This window comes from Herpailurus yagouaroundi, unplaced genomic scaffold (genome assembly GCF_014898765.1).
Source record: "Herpailurus yagouaroundi ecotype Mexico unplaced genomic scaffold, PumYag 191, whole genome shotgun sequence".
Lineage (NCBI taxonomy): Eukaryota > Metazoa > Chordata > Mammalia > Carnivora > Felidae > Herpailurus > Herpailurus yagouaroundi.
Window position 1 is genome coordinate 15,088,484 of NW_024412422.1, and position 24,231 is coordinate 15,112,714.

General features: G+C 62.1%; 1 protein-coding gene across 25 annotated transcripts in view; it reads right to left on the minus strand.

The window, feature by feature from the left end:
* NCOR2 (nuclear receptor corepressor 2) overlaps window positions 1-24,231 on the minus strand; it is a 183,238-nt gene that overhangs the window by 144,176 nt on the left and 14,831 nt on the right. For 21 of the 25 annotated variants that reach the window (XM_040444070.1, XM_040444076.1, XM_040444074.1 and 18 more), the window contains exon 2: window positions 3,659-3,873. In XM_040444070.1, the coding sequence (XP_040300004.1) occupies window positions 3,659-3,763 (105 nt within the window). In that variant the 5' untranslated portion in view covers window positions 3,764-3,873. Of the gene's footprint in view, window positions 1-3,658; window positions 3,874-23,497; window positions 23,783-24,231 lie in introns of those variants that run through there. The other 4 variants (XM_040444093.1, XM_040444092.1, XM_040444066.1 and 1 more) reach the window with 3 other exon arrangements.

The following is a 24,231-nucleotide window of genomic DNA, read 5'->3' on the forward strand; positions in this document are numbered from 1 at the left end:
AGAACCCCGCAGTCACCGCCATCAAATGTCGGGCAAACCGAGGCACAGGGCGGTAAGGCCCCTCGTCCAAAATTCCACAGCCAAGGTATCACTAAGGCAGCACAGAAACGAAATCGGTCTGGCTCCAGAGCCTGTGCTCTTAGCTACCCCTCTACACGGAGGCACAGAGAGGTTGAGTAACTTGCCAGGGTCCACACAGCAGAAAGCGGCAGCGCTAGAAGTCAGACCTTGCACCTTTTGACTCGAATACATCCGTTCAGCACAAGAACTACAAGAGCTCAGGCAAGTCCAGAAGGCCCCGGGGGACTCGGAGAAGTCCCTAGGAAGCCTGACAAAAGGTGAGGCAGGGAAGGTACGTCGGGACCCCCAATCCCGGGAGACGCACAGGGAAAGATGTGGGGTCCTGATTCCGTGAGGGAGGGAAGCCAAGACCACAGAGGTGGAGAGGGCAGGGCACAGAGGGGTTCTGTGGGATTCCCCAGGCAACGCGCACGGTGTCTGGAAAGGCCGAGAGGGTGTCAGAAGCGGGCAGGGGAACGGCCAGGCCTCTGCCCGAGAGCACACCTGGAATCACGCCTTCCGCCCGCACCGTGAACCTCAGAGCAGGCAGCCTGGAGGTGGCGGGCCAGCAGACGGGACGGCTCCCACGGCCCCTGAGTCCAGGGTCCTGCCACCCCAAAGGACAGGGGCTCCCGTCACCCCGCCAGGAGGAAACACAGGACTACCGCAAACCCGCCCAGGCACCTTCCACGGAGGCTCAGACCCACAACTCCGTACTTTAGATAGGAAAACCGAGGCTGCCCCCGACAGGGCCAAGTGGGCAGCCCAGTGCCACTCAGCAGGTGGGAAGGAACGGAGATTCAAGGCCAGATGTGGAGGTTCTTCTGGGCTCCAGGGTAGACTCGCCATCTAAGCAGCCCTGGGCCCAGGGCACATGGAAAGAAGCCTCTGGAACCAAGAGGTGCTACTCCTGAAGATAAGCCTGTTTGTGTGTGTGTGTGTGTGTGTGTGTGTGTGTGTGTGTGAGAGAGAGAGAGAGAGAGAGAGAGAAAGAGAGAGAGAGAGAGAGAGAGAGAAGACTGAGTCTCAGGAAGGTCACAGGTCACCGGGTCCAGGCCCCTCCCCTTCCTCCCAGCTTCCTGCCTTAGCTACTATGCAAGGAGCCAAGACCCTGGGCTCCCACCTGGCTCCTGGACGGGGCATCTTTCTCCCTGTGCCTCGATTTCCCCTTTCTTCCACCCTCTGTCTTCCAGACTCAGAAAAGGGGGGCACCTCACCCCACCTGTAAAATCGGCCAATGGGAACACGTTAGAGGGCACGGGCTGCAGTGGGGAGGGAGGGCCTCCAGACTACAGACCCAATGCTGACCCCCCACCAGCCAAGGGAAAGTGGCTCCAGCCGGGACACATGCCCAGGACAGCAAGACCCACCCCCAACCCGGGGTGCCCAGAATTCTTGCTCCTGCCTTTTAGGTGACAAGCAGGGTTGGGCTGCCCCACACAAAGCAGGGACCGGGGCCCCACCGCTGCCACCACACAGGGCAGGAATGTCCCACCCCACCGCTGCCCCAGGGCCCTGCTCACCCCTGGCCTCAGCCTCCTGCCTGGAGTGGGTGGTGACTGCTGGGGCCTGTCCAGCCACATCCTGCGTCACTGACAGCCCGGTGGGGGCAGAACAGGAGACATTATGGGTCAGCCAGTGACCCCAAATGACCGGGAGAGGGCCCAGCTGGGGCAAAGGGCAAGAAGGAAGGTGGGAGATGGGGCAGCGGGGGGTGGAGGGGGGAGGACTTTCCAAAGCTGTGCCCGCAGGGAAGAGGGGGGAGAGGGGTGGGAACCCGGCAGGAAGGGCCCAGCAACAAGAGAGAAGCCAGAGGCATCGGCCAGTGGCCCCCAGGAGAGGCAGCCCCTGCAGGCAGCTGCGGTAACAGTGAGGTAACAAGGAATAACGACAGCGAACGGACACGTCCGTCAGAGTGGGTGCCAGGCGCTGCCATAAGGATTTCATGCAGATCGTTATGCTTAATCCCCACGAGAACCCAGGAGACGGCTGCTGCCGTGACACCATTTTATAGATTAAAAAACCGAGGCTCAGAACGGTTAAGAACGTGGACCTTTCTCCTCGCCTACGAAACAGTCCCGATCCACAAACAGCGTTCGAGACCCTCTTCGGGGTGATTCAGAGCAGCGAGTGAACTGTCCGCGTAGAAGGTTCTAAACAGGGCGTTTGCCCTGTGGCAAGGGCTCGGTAATCGAGGGTTTGCGGTCGCTGTTGCTGTTGCTGGGGACCCCGATACAGATGGTGACGATACGTAACAACGTGCGCCCCCAGGAGCACACTCCCGTGGCCCTGGGCACACGGTAGGTGTCCAGCAGGCAGTGGCGTCTGTGACCGGGGCTCAGAACCCCGAGGCTGAAGCGGACTGCCTCCCAGCAGCGATCTCACCTGAGGCCTGCGGTTTAGTCTCCTGGCCTCAGTCCCCTCGAGTGCAAAGTGGGGCACCGACGCCAGACGCTCTTTCACTGGGCCGGACAGAGCATCTGAAGACCACCCACAGGCAAGCTCTCGTCCGTCACAGGGCTCGATAAGTGCCCGTTCAGCCCGGCTGGCTCTGAAAAGCATCCTGGTGGCCAAAATCCTCAAGAGGCCGCCGCATCTGGGACACCCTCCCCGCGGGGCCAGTGGGTTCACACGCTCACTGATGGAAATGCCCTCCCACGCCACTTCCTTTCTTCTCACGAAGAGGAACCACGCGCCAAGCAGTCCACACGCATGCACGCACACACGCGCGCGCGCGCGCACACACACACACACACACACACACACACACGGGCCAGCAGAGCCAGCCTCTTGCCCAGCTACGACCGCAAGACCCCACACCCCCCCACCGAGCAGCCAGTTGGTCAAACAGGGAGGCCCCAGACCCCGGGAGCCCTCCGGCAAGGCCCAAGGACACGGTACCCAGTAGGTGCCCAAAAAATGCCAGCAAAGGCCCATCCTCACGGCCACACCGCGCAGCGAGAGGCGCGGCAGGAAACGGGGTCACTGCGAGGAAAAACAAGGGTGCAGCTTAGGAGAGCCGGTCAAGGGCGCACACGTGTGCGGGCCAGCACGTAGACAGCACTCCTCTTTCCCTGCAGGCAGGTCGCCCCCGAGAGGCGGGGCGGCTCCTCGGTGAGAGGAACCGACACCCTGGATCCCCAAATCAGGGCTCCAGACACGCGTTCCGAGCATCTTCGTCTCAGAGCCTCCAGTGCACGAGCTCCGGGGCCACGGCTCAGGGAGGCAAGGGGCTCAGTCAGCACCCGGGAGACCGCAATAAAGCCAAAAGGAGTCCAGGGGAGGCTGGGCTGCCAGCAAAGCGTATACAGCAGGCGTCCCGTGTCCGTACACAAATTCTACAGCTGACTCAGAGAGGCAGAGATCCCAGCTCAGCCTGGCCCCGGTCTCCATCACCCCCCCCCTTTAGAGCGGGAGCTAAGAGATTTTACCAGAATGTCCAGAGGCCAGTGGTCCCTGCCGTGACACCCCAACTCCCCTCAGGGGACCCAGTGAGCCCTGGCTGGACCCCGTCAGAGCCACACCAGCCCTCACGGGGACTCGGGGAGAGAAGGCCCCAAAGGTGGCCCCGGGCATACACCCCCCCCCCCTTACTCACCGTGTGGGGCCGGGCGATCTGCACAGGGTAAGAAATGCCATGGGGCGGGTAGCGGGGCTCGGTGGCCCTCCACGTCTGCGCCACAGGCTGCGTGGACCCCGACATGGCGGCGAGCGTCTGGGGGCTCTGGGGCCCCAATAATCTCCCTCTCGATGGCCACCAAGGTTAAAAGCCAGTCCTCCTCATCTGCTCACGGGCCGCCCTGTCACAGGAACCTGAGAAAAAACCAGAAAAGAAACAAGATCAGCCACGGGACAGTGTTCCCTCCAAGGACCCTGGTGGGGCCCCCTAATAGTTCCTTTGGTCCCTGAGGAAAAGCAAGCACACAGGTCCTCCTGACCCTCCTCCTCCTCCAAGCCGCTGGGCGCTTCCTGCCCACCGACAGCAGGAGGTGGCAACATGGCTTCTGGGGGACCCCCGAGCCACAGACCAGGCCAGACCCGGCCCCCCCCCCACCCACGACCAAGGCCCTGGCTCAGCAGGCACAGGAACCCCAACCCTGTGAACACTGCCCCACCATTCCCCGAAGGGTCCCGAGCCCCCACGGCCCACCCAACCTCACCCCACGGCCCCTGCAGATTTCTGAGTCACCAGGGCAAAGTTCTCGGAAAGCACCCAGTTCAGGCAGGCAGCTGGGGGCCTGTCCTGAGAGGCGCCGCCAGGATGAGGCGCACGGTTGCGTCCCTGGCCACGGTGGGCAGGGTCAGCTCGGGCAGGACACGGGTCACAGCGTGACCCCGGGCAAGGCCGGGCCTGCCTGGGCCTCCGCATGACCCCGTGCAGGAGCAGAGCTTGGGAGTGGGGGGACTGGGCAGCCGGGGGCCGCGTTGGGGAAACAGCTAAGGACCCAGACAAGAGCCGGGGCGGGGGGGAACGGATAAACTGTACCTTCCATGGGACAGAAAACACCCATGTCCAGGCTGGAAAAAAATCTCAAGAAGCAGTCCTGTGCTTTTAGAGCTGGGGAAACTGAGTCTCGGGAGGAAGAAAGGACTCAAGGGCGCCAGGAGGCCCTTAGTCAGAAGCTGTCTTTGCCCAGAAATCTCTGGGGGGGCCTCCATCCCCCCCACCCCTGGGCCGCCTGCCCTCGCCCACGGTGAGAGCTGGGCACAGCCATGGCCACGGCCCACGCCCCCCCCCCCCCCCCCCCCCCCCCCCCCCCGGCCCCCAACGTGCAGCCCCGCCCCCCGCTAGAAAAATCCAAGATGGCGCAGGGGCCTGGCACCTGGACGCCCTGGTGCACCGGGCAAGGCTGGGGCTGCATCTCACGACGCCCCTCGTCGCCCTGCCCCGGGTTCACAACTGTCCTTCTCCACGGGAAGACGCCGGGCCCCTCCCCTGGCGATGGGCCCCGTGGCCGTCTCGAACTGGGACGGAGGGCTGAGGTCGCGGTGGTCAGAGGAGGAACGAGACCCCCATCTGAGGCTCTGGTGGCGTCCCCCTCCCCACCCCCATCTTTCCCGCCACTGTAGATGTGACCTTCCCTTCTGGAACCATCCTCCGGCCTCCCACCGGCGCGCGGGAAGTAGTCACGTGACCCGGGCCTGGCCAATGCAAGTCCTGCATCCCCCGGGCCAGGGATTGGTCGAGGGATGCGCCCGCGGCCCAAACTAGGCCAATGAGAGGCAGTCTTGAGACTCTGGCTGGAGGAACCAGCTTGGCCGGTAACCAGGAGCTCGAAAGCCTGCGGTTCTGGGGGCCACCTCACGGCAGATGCCCGCCGAGCAACGACGCCGCCGGCCGGCAGGAAGCCAGAGCGGAAGGGCGGAGGGAGCGCGGCGGGGTCCTGATGACAGCCAGGCCTGAAGGCGAAGCCTGCTCGCTCGCTTAGGAGAGCAGAGACGGCCGCGTGCTTGGCCTTCGCCGGCCCAACCCGGGTTTCTGTCGCTTGCCACCAGAAGTCTGACTCAGCCAGGGAAGGAAGGAGGCACAGATCAATGCACCTACGGGCACCTCAGCAAGTTGCCCACGTGGGCTTTTCCCAGCCACCGAGACAGGATGTGCCCTGTAATTTTTATAAACACGGGACCAAATCCTGCTCAGTTAACAGACGCTGTTAGTATCACTTCCCCTAGTACCGTCTCTGCAGTGGCTCCAGCCTAGTGACAGTGACGCTCTGATGGGGGGGGCGGGGGGGGGCGGGGCTGCCCTGCCAGTTCCCACCGAGGGCAACGCGACATCTGTCCGATAGCCCAGAGACAAGAAACCGGCCTGGGGAGAGGGGCAGGTGTGGCCACTTCCGGACCCCGTTTCAGAATTCCCATTGCTCCCATCCATCTCGGAGCCCAGTGGATCCTGGTCACGCAACGCAGGGACGCAAATTCTGTTCTGCTTTCTCTCTGGGCTCTCCGAGGGGCTGAGGCCAGCACCTCGGCAGGGAGAGGCTCCCACTGGTCGCCCCTCCTCCAAGCGCAGTGGGGGAGCTTCCAAATGGCTGTTTGATTTTGCATTGCATAAGGCGGCAAAGAAGTCTGATTTACCCACAGCTTTTCTAACTTCCTTTGCCTAACAAGACGCCAACTGGAGATGGCAGGCCTCTGCCAGATGCTCACGCGCGCAGTGCACGTGGGCTGCAGAAGCCGGGGAGGTGACACCTTTCCAAACCAGCCCTGGAGAACCCTCAGCGGCACCCCACCCTCCTCACACCAAGGCCAGGGTCTGGCCGGGTTCCCATTCCCTCAAGACTCACGGTGTGTCGGCTGCCAAGCTCGAGGGGCCTCAGCCATCAACAGGTCACCCTGGCACTCCCTGGCCCCGTGTCCTCACATCTAGGTTGTCCCCAAAGCCAAGCGACTCTGGGTGCCCCCTCCATTCACCACGAGCTTGTTTAATAAACCCAATTTCCACCCCTCCCAACCTCAGTCACATTTCTTGCCAGCTCAAAAAAAAAAAAAAAAAATTTTTTTTTTTTTTTTTTTTTTTAGGAAAACATTTTGGTGGTTCCTCCAAAAGTTAAACACAGAATTACCCAATGACCCAGCAATTCCAGTCCCGGGCACGTTCCCAAAAGAACTGAAAACGGGGACTCGAACAAATACATGTATACGAACATTCAGAGCTGCACTATTCACGACGGCCAAGGGGTGGACACTGCCCAAGAGTCCATCAACAGACGAACAGATAAACAAACTGTGGTCCATCCACACGGTGGAACGCGACTGAGTCACAAAAAGAAATGAACTACTGACACAGCCACACCGCGGGTGTGAAAACATCGCGCCGCGTGAAAGGAGGCGGTCACAAAAGGCCGGCTGGTGTGGGAGTCCCCTTACAGGAAGTATCCGGAATAGGCAACCCCATAGAGACCCGAAACGGACTGGTGGCCGCCAGGGCCGAGGGCGTGGGCAGTGACTGCTAACGGGCACCCGGGCTCTCCACGCGGGGATGGAAATGTGTTCAAATTAGACACAGGTAGTATTTGCATAACACTGTCAATGGAAAAACAAATGTCTTCCTCAAGGTTTGAATGTGAATGACAAGGAAAACTAGGACGCACCTCCATCAAAGATGGGGGTAGGAGAGGGATGAGGGAGACCGACCCCCCCCCCCCCCCCCCCGGGGGACTCAGCAGGGTGCCCCGGATCTGGTCTGGGCTGGAAGGCCTTCTGAAGACCCATCGAGGCTGCAGCCAGTCTCGGCACAGCGGCCCCAATACCACCGCGGATCTGGTGGCTTCGGGGTCAAGAGAGGGTAGCACGCATCCATTTATGGACAGAAACTTCGGGGTCCCCGCTGCGCGCTGAGCCCCACATGAGGGAATGAGGCGGAGCCCAGCTGCCGAGGGTCTCGGTGCCCCGACCGGGTGGGAGTGGGGTGCAGCGGGGAGCAGAAAGCAAACAGTGACCTCGGAGATGGACGCTCAGGCTACTCCAGCCTCGGGGGGGGCGAGGGGGTCTCGGGGAGAAGGGAGAAGTTTCCGGAGCGGAGCCAGGGGGGAGGCAGCGGGAGGCGGCCACCTGAACAGGAGCCCAGAGGTGAGACCAGGCACCCCGTGCTTGAGTAACTGAGTGAGTGAGCACGAGGCAGGTGGGGGGGACAGTCACTCAAGGCCCACGGACCACGGCAAGGATGGGTTCTGTTCTAAGGGCTCTGAGGAGCCACAGACGGTGGTTGGTGAAATGAAGAGTCAGTGTGTTTTATTTGATTTTATTTTTTTTAATTTTTTAACATTTATTTATTTTTGAGAGACAGAGAGAGGCAGAGCATGAGTGGGGGAGGGACAGAGAGAGAGGGAGACACAGAACCCGAAGCGGGCTCCGGGCTCCGAGCTGTCCGCACAGAGCCCGACGCGGGGCTCGAACTCCCGGACCGCGAGATCGGGACCTGGGCCGAAGTCAGCGTGTTTTATAAGCAGGCGCCACAGAGAGCCGGGAGACCTCGGGGCTCCTGCGGGCATCCAAGCAAGAGACGACGCTGGCCGGATCGGAGCGGCAGCACCAGAGAAGGAGAAGCAGGCACAGCCCAGGGAAGTCGGGAAGGAGCTCCACCCTGGGGTGGAAGAGGCCGAGTGGCCTCCCGGGGACGGGGGCCCTCTGTCCCCTCGTGAGGCAGGAAGCCTCACACCTCTGAGCCTCAGTTTCCTCGGGTACACGTCCACAATTCCAGCTCCACCAGCCTGCCAGCAGGTCGGCATGCTTGGGAAGCAATGCCATCACGCCTGGTAAACAGCAGGCGCTCAATGAGGCAAACTCAGCAAGGGCAGGGCTCGGAGGAGACGAGACGGCCCTCAAGCGGGGCTAAGAAACGGCTGAGCCAGGTAGCGTGGGATACTTCCGAGCCCCAAAGCCCCAGTCCGGGCCTCGCACGTCCAAGCCACAAACCAGGGCACTAGGGCCGCCGAGCCAGGCAGAGGAGGGCCAAGAACTCCAGTCCTGCACGGGGCCCGACACGAATGGTCCACGGTGGGGACCACCCACAAACAGCACAGGGGCCCCAGGGTGGCCCTCTACTACTGCACCTGCCCCAGAGGCAGCGGCCCGCCAGAGAGCCCTGCGGGCCCCACGGGGCCGCTCCCCACAATCCTGACCTCACAGCCCGTGTTCCATCCACCGCGTGGCTTTCCGCCCAAATCTGCAGGAGGAAGCTCACCGCTGTGGGTTTTGTCTGCCTTGCCCCTGCTGCATCCCACGAGCCTACCGGTGCGCCTGGCACACAGCAGGTGCTCAGCAAGGGAACCTGTCCAGGCAGGTGCCAGTAACGCCAGGTGAGGCCAGAGCCCTCCTGCCCCCACATTCCTCTCCGGCCCCAGGCAGGACGCTGAGGCCCCACTGAGGCACATTCCATAGATTTTCCGTGCCGCGTGCGGCCCGCTTCAGCTCCGGGGAGGGCGGATTACAGCAGGTCGGGGCCGGGACGGCTCCGAGAGCGGGCGGGGGACGGACGTGCAGGGTGCTCGTTAAGGTGCCTGGGAGCCTTCCGACCTGAGCCCAGGCTCTGGAGAAGACGAAAGGCCAGCTGTCTGCGCCACCCAATGCCTGAGACTTTCCCGTAACTAGTGGGCACCGACGTCAGAACCCGAGGCAGGTGGGGGAGCCTCAGAATGAAAACTCAGCTGTCAGCCCGAGGGAAGCCCCCAGCACGTGCACACACACGCGTGCTCGCCAGAACCCTCCAGAACCCTCCAGGGTGCTCGGAGAAGCCACAGGCCCCACACAGGGGACCTGGTCTCTCGTACCCCCGCCCCCGCCGGCCTGTCCGGGCTGGAGAGACAGTGAGGCACTGGGAACGCCGTGGCCTTCCTCGCCACGGCTCTTCAGCCCCCAGAAGGGCCTGGGACCGCTCAGCAGCTACTGGACAAATGTTTGGATCCACTGGCGATTCCCCTGCAAGGGCCTAGGTGTGCTAGCTTCCCGGAACCTGGGTGAACAGTGCACCACAAACAGGATGGTGGAGGGGCGCCTGGGGGGGGCTCGGTCGGCTGAGCATCCGCCTTCGGCTCAGGTCATGATCTCGTGCTCTGTGGGTTCGAGCCCCGCGTCGGGCTCTGTGCGGACAGCTCGGAGCCTGGATCCTGCTTCAGATTCTCGGTCTCCCTCTCTCTCTGCCCCTCCCCCGCTCACGCTCGGCCTCTCAAAAATAATTAAATGTTAAAAAAAAAAAAAAAAGGAAGGGCTGAAAACAACAGAAATGCATTCTCTCACCGTTCTGGAAGCCGGAAGTCCCAAATCAAGGTGTGGGTCAGGGCCACGCTCCTCCCCCGAGGCTCCGGGTCGGGGGGGGGGGGGGGGGGATCCTTCCGGACTCGTCCAGCAGCGAGTAGCCCCGGGCATCTCTTGCTTGCGGCCACCTCTCTGCTGGTCCTCCCCAGAGAAGGATCCCAGTCATTGGATTCAGGGCCCACCCTCATCCAGTTGTGACCTCATCTTAACTAATCACATCTGCCAAGACCCGCTTTCCAAATAAGATCATGTTCCCAGCTTCCAGGTGGACATGAATTACGGGGGGGAGACGCACATTTAACCCGATACGGTAGGTGCTCGATGCATATTTGCTCGGCCCACTGCTATAATCCGGAGCCTGGCACACAGGAGGATCCAACAGATATGTACCGAGCAGAAACAGCCTGGCCCCGGGAGCACGGAGCCCCGGAAGCCAGCACGGGGGACGTGGGCACCGAGGCTGTTCTGGGATGTGACGTTAAGAGGTGGCAGAAACGCCAGCTAGAACGAAGCGGACTGTTTACGCCTTGAGTTTCTAGTTTCTGGCGTGCCGGGGAAATGGGGAGCCGGCCAAGTACCAGCTCCACCTTCCACAGGGCTCCTTGCTCAGGGATCCGGCTCTCAGCTGAGCCCTGGGACACAGAGAGCCCCGTGGGAGGCGGCCCCAGTGAGCCCAGAGGAGCCTGCCCGGCCCACGAGGGCGGGGGGGGGGGTGAAGCCAGAGTCCCTGCCCCCTCCCAGGCAGCTCCCCGCCGCCAACCACGATTACAGGAACCTTCGTGGGCAGGTTCTGAGACGCGGCCGCGAGTAAAAGACCCCAGACCCCTGCCTTCACGGAGCTGCCATTCTAGCAAGCCAGACCGGAGTAATTACAGGAATGTTGGGAGGTGTCTGCGGTGTGGGGAAAACAAGAAGCATGAGGAGGGTAGACAGGGGATGGCTGGCGGCGGGGCGGGCATGGAGAAGGAGAGAGAGGGGAGAAAGGGAGCATGCGGATGTCTAGGGAAGCTGCTCCAGGCAGACGGAGCAGACGGTGCAAAGGCCCTGAGGTGGGGAGGGAACGGCCAGGGGGCCAGGATGGCAAGAGTGGAGTGAGCAGGGCCCCTGTGAGGTCACGCAGGCTTTCACCGTGAACGAGAAAGGAAGGCGCCACCCTCTGGGCAGGGGTGATGTTCGGGGTCTCCTGTACCAAGCCTGCTCCTCGTGCCCCTGTGTTAAAGGAAACTTCAGCTGTGCCCTCCGTCGGGGAGTAACCCACCCGGAATCCTAACGCGATTAAAGCCACCACTCAGGGTCCCCTAGAACACAGGTCCCTATCCAGCAGGAGTAAAACTGGCCTCCTTGCCCCTGACACGACCTCTCCGCCCCAAGGAGGAGCCAGGGACCCAACCACGGCCTGCTCCTGGCTCTGCCCAAAGAGCAGCACCCCTGAGTGGCCCAAAGTCACGTACGGCTCAGCTCAGAGCACTGCCCTCAGAAACGCCACCCGCCCACCCCTAAATGGAGACCAGCCAAGACAAGCCCGTCCCAAACGGGGTCTCTGCCTCATTCTGGCCAAGGAGGCACTGGGGGCGGGCGGCGGTCACAGCAGTGGACCAGCTGGACAAAAACTCCGGCCAACCAGTGACAGGCCTGTCCCAACACAGAAAGCACCTCTTCACCCCAGGTACTCCACAGAAGACGGATGGAGCGGGAAGGAGGAGTGGGTGGGTGGGTAGAAGAAGGAGGGAGGGAGGAAGGGGACAGCGAGGGGGGAGCATGGATGGAGGAATGACGGACGGACAGATGGACAGACAAATCAACAGATGGACATCAATTTTATTTTCTTTAGTGTTGATTTTTGAGAGAGAGAGAGAGAGAGAGAGAGTGGGGGAGGGGCAGAGAGCAAGGGAGACACAGAACCCGAAGCAGGCTCCAGCCTCCGAGCTGCCAGCACAGAACCCGACGCGGGGCTCGAACTCACGGACCGCGAGATCGTGACCTGAGCCGAAGTCGGACGCTTAACTGACGGGGCCACCCAGGCGCCCCAGGTGGACATCAATTTAACTGTGCCACTGTCCACAGAGCCCAGCGTGCCTTTATTCCACAAGTACGCCTACATCAGGCTCCCCGCCAGCCACTCTGGGAGACACACACGAGCACCACCCCCCCCAGAATCCCCAAGCCTGCACAACTGCCCCCCAAGTACCAGCCTGCTGGGCACAGAGGACCCTAGAGAAAACCGCCTCCAGTCTCCAACTCCAGAATCAGAACAGGGAGGGACAGGTGCAAAGATTCATCGAGAAGAGATCTCTCAACAGCTCAACACCCACAGAAGAGTCCCCAAAACGAGGGCTAGGGCTCAAGTACTCTCGGCTACTAGAAACACGGGGCGGGGACGAGTTAGCCACAATGACGATGGCAATATTAGGCACCGGGCAGGTACTGTTACCATCCCCATGCTGCAGATGAGCAAATCGAGGCTGAGTGAAGTGAACTGACCAAATGGCAGAGCAAGGCCCTAGTTAGGAGGGTATGCAGGCCTGGGGGGACCCGCACCCAAACACAGAGCAGACAGAGAGCTTCTCGAGGGGGGATGAGCATGGGGTCCAGGCATCCGGTGAGATGGGCAGTGGCCTGAGCTGAGCCCACTTCTGACGCTTCAGGGCAACAACAGCGAGGGTCGTGGGGACAAAAGCTGCCGCCGGTCCACACGGGGGGCCAGGTCCAAGGACAGAGAGCCCTGGACTGGCCACGGCCCGCGCCAACCTTCCAGGGAAAACCAGAAGCCCGGTACCGAACACACCCCAGGCAACCTACGCCAGCTCACACCTCCCCTAAAAGGGATCCCCAGCCTCGGCTAGAACTTCCACCGCCCCCAGATGCTGCCTGGTGCCCTCCCGGGGTCCTCAGACCCGCCTGAGAGTCTGTGATTCTACAGGTGGCATTCTTCGGGCACCCGCACAGAGGAAGGCCCCGATTTCCCTCACCGAACGTGACTGCCCCATTCAACAGATCAGGAAACCGAGGCTCAGAGAGGTGAACTCACTCACCCAAGGTCATGCAGCCAGAAGGCACCCTGGTCCAGCCCCACACACCCTCCGAAGTGAGCAGAAGAGGGCCACCGAGGAGGCCCGTTTCGGTCTCCGATTTAGTTGGTACATTCGTGTCCACTGGGCTGCGGCCAGCTCGGCCGCCCAGCCCTGCTCCCCCGCCATAGCCAGATCTGCTCAAAATCGCTTCCTCCTGGACTCCCTTCCCCCTCCCCCTCTTAACTTTAAATTTTTTTTTTTCAACGTTTATTTATTTTTGGGACAGAGAGAGACAGAGCATGAACGGGGGAGGGGCAGAGAGAGAGGGAGACACAGAATCGGAAACAGGCTCCAGGCTCTGAGCCATCAGCCCAGAGCCCGACGCGGGGCTTGAACTCACGGATCGCGAGATCGTGACCCGGCTGAAGTCGGGCGCTTAACCCGACTGCGCCACCCAGGCGCCCCATCCCCCTCTTAGTTTTAAAAGGAAGAGAGAGAGAGAAGCCACAGTCATGACAAACCCTCCCGCACGCCAGGTCACAGGGTCCCCTACGAGAATCCTTGCCTCGAGACGCGCCCTCCCTCTTGGGTATTTCACAAACATTACACTGGATTTTTCCTGGCTCTTCCTCATTAGGTTCTGAGCGCCCCGGGAGGGATGTGTTTTCCATCTGGCCTTCCAAACAGCAATTTTTTCTGCAGAGGGGGAAGAGGGGGAAACCAGAGAAGAAGCTGGTGTCTGGGCAGTGGGGGGGAGGGGGGCGGGGGGGGGGGCGACGCTGGCACCAGCTGTGCGACTGGGCAAAGCGCTCGACCCTCTGCCCCGGGGGCTTGGAACAGAGCGGACTGCAGAGTGGAAAGCAGGGACCTGACTCGGCGAGCCGTGTCGGGGCTCAGCGTGGTACCCGCTCGCAGTGAGCGCTCGTCCACACAGGGGGCGGGGCGACCACATACGGATCCAGGGCTCCGGGATCGCAAAGGCTGCGGGGCTCGGGGTCCCGGATCCGTCCACATCGCTGCCTGGACGGCGACGAACCAACAACCAAGGAGTCAACGGACCACAGATCACCGCTCTGGACATTCTGCTGAATGAAGTGAGCCAGACACACAAAAGGGCAAAAACGCTGTACGATTGCGCTTACAGGAGGCGCCCGGCCTAGTCATCTCCTAGGGACAGAGAGTAGAGGGGTGATGGCTAGGGCCTAGAGGAAGGGGTATGGGGAGTAATGGCCCCTTTGAAAATGCCCGAGACCTGAACGTTTTTGTGATGTGTATTTTACCACAACTTAAAAATTAAGTAATAACAAAAACAAAACAGAAGCAAAGCGCACACCTCCTCCAGGGAGGCCTCCCTGGTTGCTAGCCAAGGCAACCAGCTGGGCTGGTATCCTCTGTGGTGGCTTCCGCTGCCCTGGGGGCCCCGTGGAAGAGCCGGTGCCCGCCCAAGGCCCTGCCAGGGGTCCCGGCACGGGGCAGCAGCCCCTCCCGGCCAGCCACTGAGGGGGACCACAGTCAAGGCCTCGTTGTCTGTAGCCCACGTCGCCCCCAACCCAGGCAGCGTCAGGAGAGGGTTGAAAGGCCCCCCGAAAGCCACGGGGACACAGGGAGGGGCTGACCGTCTGCCGGCTCCGCCCATCACTCACCAGGACCCGGAGGGTGGAGGGGGCCGCGGCGAGGGGGCGCGCGCGGCAGACTCCGGGTTCCCACAAACTTCCCTGCGCAACATCTGGCAAACGTGTCCGCAGCCGCGCAGCTGCCGGAAACGCCTCCTCCCGTCCCGCCTCCACGCACGCTGGGCCCCCCAGGACGGCTTTCTGAGGAATTTATGGGGTCGTCCTGAGTATTTCGGGGCAGATCTCTGGGGGACGTCCTCCACCACGTGTGAAGGAGGACAAATGTTCCCGCTGCTAAGAATAGCTTCGCAGCGGCGCCCGGGGCTGGGAGCCCACCCCCTCCCAGCAGCTCCCCCCTCGCATCATCCCCCCTCCCCACCTTCCACCAATGCCACCCAGGTGCCAGGCCGCGGGGGAAGGGCCCATTTCGACCAGCTCCCTCCAAGGCTCAAATGTGGATCACAGCAGCCCCTGCGATTTCCCGGAGGGCTTTCGCTGATCAGTGAGTGTCAAGGATCAAGAACCCAAAAGGCCCTCCGGGCCCTGCAGCCAGGAGCCCGCAGACGAGCGAGCACACAGGCCTCAGGGCCCGGAGCGGGAGCACGCTTCTGGGATCCGATCACCAGTCCGCGGAGGGAGCAAGATTAACCCGGCTCCGGTGGGGGGAAAGGTCCCAGGCCGGAAATAGGGAGGGGGGAAACAGCGAGGAGAGCTGAGGATACCACGCCAGGCCGGAGTCTCACGGAGGAGAGGGGCAGGTGGGGGCTGCCTCTGTCAGGGGGTGGCCGCTGCTCAACCCCAGCCGGGCATCCTCGCCCCTGGAGAACGGGGCCCAGGGGATCACAGCGTCCAATTCTTTCGGGCAAAGAAAGTCTGACTTCGAGACATCCCTCAATTTACAGTTTTTATTTCAAAAACATGGACCATAAACCCAACCCAATAAATCAGTCTGACATCCAAATACAGCCCGTGGGCTGCCAGGATGTGACCTGTGGCTTCTGACATGTGGTCAGCTGGAAACCACAAGAGAGGGCCCAGCAAAGCCCAGGGGAGCTTGGGGAGCGGGGAGGCCGGTGACAGGCAGGAATGTCCTCCCACGTGGCTTGGAGGGGGACCTGAGAGGCCCCTAATTAAAACAGGGAGTGGGAGGGGCTGGGCCCACTTACCCAGTGAGTCTTAAATAACATCCCCCCCTCCCCAAAGGACACACACTGGCCGTGAAAGGGGGGCTGGGCAGGGACCCCGAGCTGGCTCATGTCCAACACATGGAGTGAGCCGGCCGTGGCCAGCAGCTCTTGCCTTCGCCCACCCAGCACCCGCTGCTTGCAAACTGTACCCTTATGTCCTTGGGGCTACGACCCCTCGATTCTGGGCTCTGAGGGAGGCTGACTCTGCCTCCCGGGTCTGGCCAATGAGCACAGTCTCAGGAGCACCACCAGGGCCACCACCAGAACCACAGCCACCGTCACTGGTTTGGGGAAGGGCTTAACTCTCAAGCTGAGCCCGTAAAGTTCACTCCCACGATTTCTGTTGTGACAGTGGGGACAACGAGGCTTACCTTCCACTGGGCTAAATTGTGATCGTTAGTGTCCAATCTTAGGATTGGACACGGGGAGCCCCTTGTCACCTGAGCCCCTGGATCCAACCATGCCTGAAGCTCACCCTGATATCCTTTTGTGCTAAATGCAGGAGGAGCAGAGAGTCTGCCAATTGCAACCAACACACCTAAGACAGAGACCCCCTGAAAACCCCAGCTCGAAGCCATGGATCTCCCTGGAATCAGATCTGCAGTCTCTGGTCCCCTCACCTGTACAGGTAGGGAGGTCTCCCAAGCCGGCCAGAAGGAAGCAAGAGGAAATAGATGGGATCCCCGGACAAATTCAGCCTAGGAGGAAGGGGCCGGACAGGAGCCTGGGATAGGCCTACGCGGTCTCTCACCCTGAAGAAACAGAGTCTCCTGGCCAGGCCTGAGCTATCAGTGGCCCTAACGGGGGAGCCGGCAGGCAGCCACTTTGCGGACAGAGGCTGCCCCTTCCTAGCTGACTCAGATCTGGGTCACTCCCCAGCAGCAGGCACGCCCCCACCCACAACGTCCTCTGGCCTCTGGCCTCGGCTTCTGGAGGAATATCCCGAGGTGGAGAGCTGCCGTGGCCCCTCTTTCAGACAGGGGCATTGTCCGAAGCCAGGAGGCCTTGCAGACTGCACCCACAGACACACCTTGGGCCCCATCCCTGCTGGAGCCTGTTTCCCGGCCTGGAGGGTGGCCAAGGCTCAAACCAGGAGCAGGTAGAGACCCTGACCCCTCAGCCCTGACCCCACGGGCGCTGACTTCTCCCACCATCCTCTTTTCTCTCCAACCTCCATGTAGCCACAAGTTGGTTACAGCTCCCATTTCGCAGATGGGGAGACTGAGGCTCTGGGGGCAAAGAGGGCTCTTCGGTGTCCCACAGGCAGGAACAGGACCATGGAAAGATGAGCCAACTCCACCTCCAGATCCCAGGTCCTGAGCAGTCACGATAACAGACCCAAGGTGAGCGCCGTGCACTCATCACCGTGGCTAACTGCTAACACGGTGCTCACTCTCATCAGTTTATTTCATCGTCGCCATATCCCTGGAAGTAAGACTGAGGCACAGAGAGCTTAAGTCACTTGCCTGCCAGGCTAGCCCTCTCCAGCACCCACCTCTTATCCATTACGTCCTGGGAATCCGTTGCCAGTGTCCCCAGCCTCCCAGCTCAGGCTGGGGGACACCTCTGCCTCTCCCTGATCAGGCTGCGGTTGGGGCCTCACAGGCCTTGTACCCAACATCACCGCTCACGGGTCCAGGCCAAGTCCTGCCAGCTGGAGGCAACCACAAGTCGCTACAGATGGGCCGTGGCCATCTCCACGTGAACCCGGCCGGCCCCCCGGGCCAGCCGCAAAGCACCACCCCGGGGTCCCGGAAGGAAAAGGGAGCAGCATCTTCAACCCCACCCCAGCCCCCTGGCTCTGCTACGTCCCTCATCGGGACCCGGAATCCTCATTCCCAGGGTCCCCGCTGCTTACTTCCCACCTCCCCACAACCCCAAAGGTAAGGCCCGTGAAGGCAGGATCCACACCTGCTGGGGCCGCAGGCCCTCCGTAAGTGCTTGCTGAATCCATGAGCCCTCCGACAGCATCCCTGCAGACTCTGAGCCGAAGCTCGAAGGCCACTTTGGAAATGGAGAAACTGAGGCAGAGGAGGGGTCGACTTACAGTCAGATCCTGGGGTGTCGCCTACAGCAGGCCAGCACGCCCCAAGAACTGATCCACGTTTACACCGCCGGCTCCCCCACCGCTCTCACTGTGGCCCGGGGCCCTGATCCCTTCTCCTGGAAGCTGCGATGCCGGCCCATCCATCAGCCGTGGCTGGGACTCCGGAGGCCGTCACCACCAAGGGGCCGCAGCGTGCCCGCTCTGGGCCTCGGGATCTCCCCCTGTCAAGGGCACCCGGCAAATAAGGCAGCTTGCGGGGGAGGGGGATGACTGCGACCCAGGTGCTGGGTGAGTGGCCAGGCATGTGGGGGAATGAGTGTTCGGGGCTGGGGGGGGGGAGGGCCCAGCACGGAATCCGGGGAGCCTCCGGCCTCCTGGGTCACGTCCTCCTTAGCAGGGACGCCTGAGCGGGAAGGACGGCTGGCAGCAGGCAACAGGCAAGTTCCGGGATCTGTGATTTGGGTTCTGGGCGAGGGAGGCGGGTTCCGGACTCCTCCGACAGGGAGGAGACCTCACTAGGTCCTGGCCCCTCGGCCTGGGACGCGGAAGGGTGGGGGTCCCTGGCCCTATGAGCTTCTAGGGCTGCTGTAACAAATGACCACAATCCAGGTGGCTTACAACAACGGAAATTTATTCTCTCCCAGCTCCGGAGGCCCGGTGTCCAACATCAAGGTGTGGGCAGGCCATGCTCCCTCCGAAGGCGCCGGGGGAGGATCCCTCCGGCCTCCTCCAGCTTCTGGCCACATCACTGCGGTCTCTGCCCGTCTTCACACAGCCATCCTCTGTGCTCTCTCTTCCGTCCCTCACAAGGACACTGGTCGCTGACACAGGGCTCGCTCGGGGAATCCAAATGACCTCATCTCAAGACACGTCTGCAAAGACCCTTTTTCCGAAGCAGGTCCCATTTAGAGGAGACGGGCATGAACGCGTGCGAATCTCTTTTTTTTTGGGGGGGGGGGGGGGCTGCCATTCAGCCCACTGCACAGGCCCCGGCCTTTCCTGACGTTGCCCACCGATGGCGAGCTCGCTCCCTGCCGGGCCCCGGGCCCGGGGTTCGGGCCCACTTTCTCTGAGCGGTCCTGCCACGGGGCCGCTGGGCACAAGGGCCTCCCTCACGTTTACAGGAAGCAAGGGACTCTCACACCTACGCCTCCGAGAGAGGGCCAGCCACGGATGACTCACCCCCATTTCACAGGCCAAGACGAGGCGCACAGTGGTTCAGCCGGGGAGCTGAACAAACGCAATCCGTTTGCTTCTGTGTCAAATGGAAACAAATCCCACTCCCGAAGGATGTCACAAGGTCCTGCAAGGAGCGCGCGTCCGCCACCCCCCCCCCCATAATCACGACTCTATTTATTACCGGCGGGGCCCAGCCCACACAGCTGCCCACCCAGCCTCCAGCCCCAGCAGAAAGGGCCCATTATGACATCATAGGCCGAGAATTATGTTATTAGCCTGGGAAGGAGGCTGGACCCAGGGACAAAGGGCTCATTGTCATGCAAATACCCAACTAGGAGGAAGGGGGGTGGGGGGGGGCGGCTCTTCTAGTCTTCTAGCTTGTGAGCCACACTGAGAAACCAACGCCAGGCCTTCCAGAAGACTTTGGGCATCTCCGGGCCTCACATCTCGAAGAGGAGGGAGGGGGCCCCTTCCCACGGCTGCATACAAAATGCCCTTTACCAGTTAATACTGTGTGCCTGCAGCTGTGTGTCTTTGGGCAAGGTGCTTACCCTCTCTGTGCCTCAGAGGATCGTTAGACGAACTCCACAAAGTGTGCTCAATGGTCGCCCTGCCCCGTCAGCCGTCAGGACTTGAAACTGATGCGGTCAACACCCCTCCCCTGCACCCCAATGCCGTCAGGCCCCCCACTTTCCTGGCTCACGACCTCCACCTCTCTGACCTAGGAGGTCCAGACCTTCTGGAGGTGCCCGATGTGTTACTGCGGAGCCCTCTTGAACACAAACACCAGAACTGCTTTTCAAAGGCCCCTAGTTTTCCACGAATCCCCAAAAGGCATTCTCAACCCCCAGATACAGAGATAAAGAACTCCAGGGACGAAGGGAGGTGAACTCAAGTGAATTCCAGCCCCTGGGCCTGAGTCTCCCTAGCCAGAGCCCTGGGGGGGGGGGGGGGGGGGGTGACCCACCCGGAGACACAGTTGAAGCGTATCCATCCATCCCCAGAAAGGCCTCATTCACCGCCAGGGGACAGGCCCACATCCACAGCCTGTGGGGGACACTGAGTCAGGCACGAGTGTCTGCTGAGCACCTAAGATGTGCCCAGTGCTGGGGACACAGTAGTGACCAAGATGAACAGATCCTGGGTGAAGGGGTCGGTGGGAGACGGGGGGGGGGGGGGAGGGGGGGAACATGGCGATGAATATACAACAAATCCCAAGTGATGATGGCACAAAGCGATGGCAGTGACTTTGGGGAGGTCGGGGCCCCACTCTGAAGGGTGAGGGTACAGGAAATACAAAGGTCCAGAGGCAGGAGCATGATTGGAGCTTCCAAGAAACAGCCAAGAGGCTCGTGAGACCGTAAGGCCCCCTACTTAGCCCCCCTCCCTAGTAGCCTCCAGGCTCTGCCCAGCAAAGCCCAGAAGCTGAGACCCTAAGAAGCCATGACTGGTACCCCCGAGCCCCAGACACCGCCTCCACCGCTTGACATGACCGTGGATGCCCCTCTCGGTTCAGGCCCTGCCGGTGCCCCCTGGTCCCCAGCCCGGGATGGTCGGGACCCCTCCCAATCCTTAGGCAGAAGAGCAAGCCGTCCCTGGCACTCCCGGGACGCCCGAAGGCCCAAGTCACCAGTCAGCTGTGAGGGAGCCAAAAAACCTCCAAGCCCCCCCTCAGGCACCTCTGGAGACCCGTCTAGCCTTGGATTAGCTTTGGCTGAACAGCAACGCATTTCTCATGCTTAAGCACCAGCTGGGGATAACCCCATCCCTCTAGGGTGGGCGGGCTACACCCCGAAGGCCCTCTCACCACTGCGGGAGGTGGGAAGGGGTCCAAGAGAAACCAGCACCTACCGCAGGGAACAGCAAGAAAAGAAACCATGCTGCCGGAGGACAGAGCAAGGAGGAGAGTTACTCAGAGAGGAAGTGAGTTTGGCTGTCACAGGAGTGACCCACAGGCCTCAGAGGTGGCTGAGAGGGGGCAGGCTCCGGGAGGGCCCAGGAAGTGAGAGAAGGACCCAGAGGTCAGGGCTCTCTGGCTTCCACAGTTCAGGAGCCCAGCCACCATCCCCTATCCCAACCTCCAAGCCCAGCCTGCAGGTGAGGAGAGGAGGAGGAGGGGGATCAGGGCTCAGAGAGGGCAAGGAACAGCCCTGGGGCCACTCAGTCAAAGAACCTCCACACCCGGGCTCTGGCCGGGGTGAGCCCCAGCTCCAGCCCTTATGAACTCTGTGCCCTTGGGTGGGTCCCCTGGCCTGAGCCTCAGTTTCCTCATCTGAGAAGTGGGGATCACACAGCGGCCTCCCATCCCACGGCTGATCCGGGCACGGAACAAGCTAGCACGGGGCGACCCCGTCAGGGATGATCACATGGCGACAGCACGTGCTGCTGGCACCTTCCTAGGCACCCGGCGCGCATCCCCTCACCTCACCGTCACTCAAGCCCTCCGAAGCACCAAACGCTACGAGGAAACTGAGGCCTGGAGGGGCTACGCCCCTTGCCCTAATTCACAGAGCTGCCCACGGGCAGGGCTGGATTCGAACCCAGGACGGCCTGGCCCCGGCCTACGCTGCTGATCTCTTTAGATCACTGTAGGTTCGTGCGCAACCATAAGAAACGATGCAGCGCGACCCCGTGCACCCTTCAGCCAGCCTCCCCCAGTGGTGTCGCCCCGAGAGAACGGCCGTTCGAGACCAGCAGCATCACCAGGAAACGGACTATTCAGACCTCACAGGTTCTACACACACTCATCTGGGTGCATGTGAGTGTGTGTTTAGCTCCATGCACCTGCACCTCAGGGCAAGTGGGAGGGGGGTCAAGTGTCTGAGACCCTCAGGGCAGGGCGGCTGCAGCGGACCCAAGTAGGTGCAGAGGGCTTGGGGGCAGCAAGGGGACACTGGTGGGGCCCCCTGCTACCGGGGCCTTGGCTGAGGACAACCGGACGGCGGGCAGCTGGCCTGGACACCCGGGGAAGTCCCCGCCGGCTCCTGCTGGCCCGGGAGGAGAGGCCCCGAGCCAGCCACCGGCCCAGCATCCGGTGTCACTTACACACACAGGATGACTGCCACCCTCGGCAGGAGAGCCAGTCCTGCCCACCCAACCCCCAGGCCACACGGGGCAGTTGGGGTGCTCGGCCCACACTTGGGGCGGGACGGGGCGGAACGCGCTGGGACAGCCCCGGGGACCCCAGCCCAGGCCCAAATGCAAGCAGAGCCTAGGGCTGAGGACCGTAGTTTCCAAGTCTACAAAACAGAAACGTTCCCGGCAAGGAAGGAAGAAGAGAAAAATCGGTGGAGACCAAGGTGGAGCTAACTTAAGTCCAAGTTTATGGTCTAGGCTAACGGAGCCCCCCCCACCCCCGGCTCCAGCCCACAGGGGCCCTGCGCAGGCCGGTCCTGGCTTTTTCCCAGGCACCCCCCCCCAATGAAAGGCACTCACAACGTATGGACAAGACAATGGGGGTTCAACAACCTGCACACTGTCACAGCTTCCACAGGGGTGTGGCCCAGGGACCACTTATTAGCCCCCCCTCCATAAGCCACACACGACCACTTCTGGGGTAGAGACAGACGCAGTGTCCATTTGCCAGGAGAAAACCGAGCCTCACAGCCAGGAAGTGTTCAACAGGGACGTGAACCCTGGCGGCCCGGCCCCCCCCCCCCCCCCGAAGAAACCAGGAGGCCACAGCTCTCCCTCAGCTCAGCCCAATGCCCGTACAACCCCCTCGACTGCCCCATTTTACAGACAAGGAAACGGAGGCTCGCACAGGTGAGGCAAGGCCACCCGGCGTTAAGAGAGGATAGAACCGAGAGTCAACGTCGAGTCAGTGGCAAGAGGAGCGATGCCGTCTGGGAAGCCAGCCCACCCCGGCCTCAGCTCCGGCCCCCGACGAGACATGCCACTGCCTCCCGACAGCCCTGGCTCACCCAGACCTCAGGACAAATCGCTCCCTCATCCCCTGTGCCTGCAACTGAGGGCTCCTTGTGAGCTCAGGAAGCCCTTCCAACTTTCCAGTGTTTATGCCGCCTCCTCGCTGCCAGGTCCCTGGGCAAGCCTGGGCCGGTGGCGCTGATTTCAAACCAGACGTGGGCACCCGGCCAAGCGCCACCGCGGTGGGAGCCGGGCGCCGGGACAGCCGCAGCGCTGCCTGCACCTGGCTCCCCTCCCCTGTCCCCTGCCCGCGGGGGGGGCCCCCCCCCCGGGGGGGGGGGGGGGCCCCCCCCAGCCCCAGCAGCCACAGCACCGGGAGCAACCGAGCCCCAGGCTCTGCCGCTCTCCCCCAAGGACGCGTGCACCCCTGCTCCGCAAGAGCAGCCGGGGCCCCACCACACGCACACTCACACACACACACACACACACACACACACACACACACCCGTCCAGCCCCTCGGACACACAGCGGCCAGAAGCCCTTCCCGTCCCACCGCCCGCCTCTCGGCCCAGAGCGACTCCCGACCACTGTGACCGCCGGCTCTTCGTCCTCCGGAGCGCCACCCCCGGGCCACCACGGCCGGGGCGCGACCGAGTTCCATCCGGCGAGCCCCGCGGCCCCCCAGACGACGGCTCCCGCTCCCCCCTCCTCCGCCGTGACCCGGCCGCACCGCGTCTCCCTGCCCACCCACCGCCAAGCCCAGAAACTTCTCTTACCCGAGCACATGACCAGCCTTTCACTCACGTCAGCTCCAAACACAACTTGAAGTAACTCTCCCACGGAAAAAAAAAAAAAAAAAAGGAAAGAAAAAGGGAAAGAAAGAAGTAAAATGTGCCAGCAAGTGGGTCAGTGGAGTCCACACACACAGACTGTTCTGCTGGCTTCCAGAAGATACTCCGCGTCCAACATCAAAGCCATCCTGCCTCCAGGACTGACACGGGGAGCGGCCGCCCGCCTTCCCGCGAGACTACGGGCGCCCCCCCCCCCCCCCCGGGGGGGGGGGGGCCCCAGGCCCGGGCCGGGCCCCCCCCCCGGCCCCCCCCTGGCCCGCCGCCACCCCCCCCCTCCCCAGGCCCACCAGAGGCCCCACTGCCCGACCCCCGGGCCGGGGCCAAAACTCGGTGTCGGGGCCTCCGCCGTCCCTCCTCGCCTCCCGCCGCTCCGGGCCTATAAACACAGAGAATTACATAAGGTCCACTCCTCTTGTTTGCAAGCCAAAAGTACGAGCTTTTTCTCCCAGCCTTGGCAGTAAGTAATAATTCCTCATCGCCATGGTAACCCTGGCGGGCTTCCAGCCGACACTCAGGAGCTGAAACGCCGGGAGGCCTTTTTATAGCTCGGTAGAAAAACCTCTTCACTATTCCCTCCTCGGCGGCGAAAGCGAGCTCCAGGCCCGAATTCTCCTACTTTAACCCGCTTCCTCCCAGCCCGACCGGCCGCCGCCTCCTCC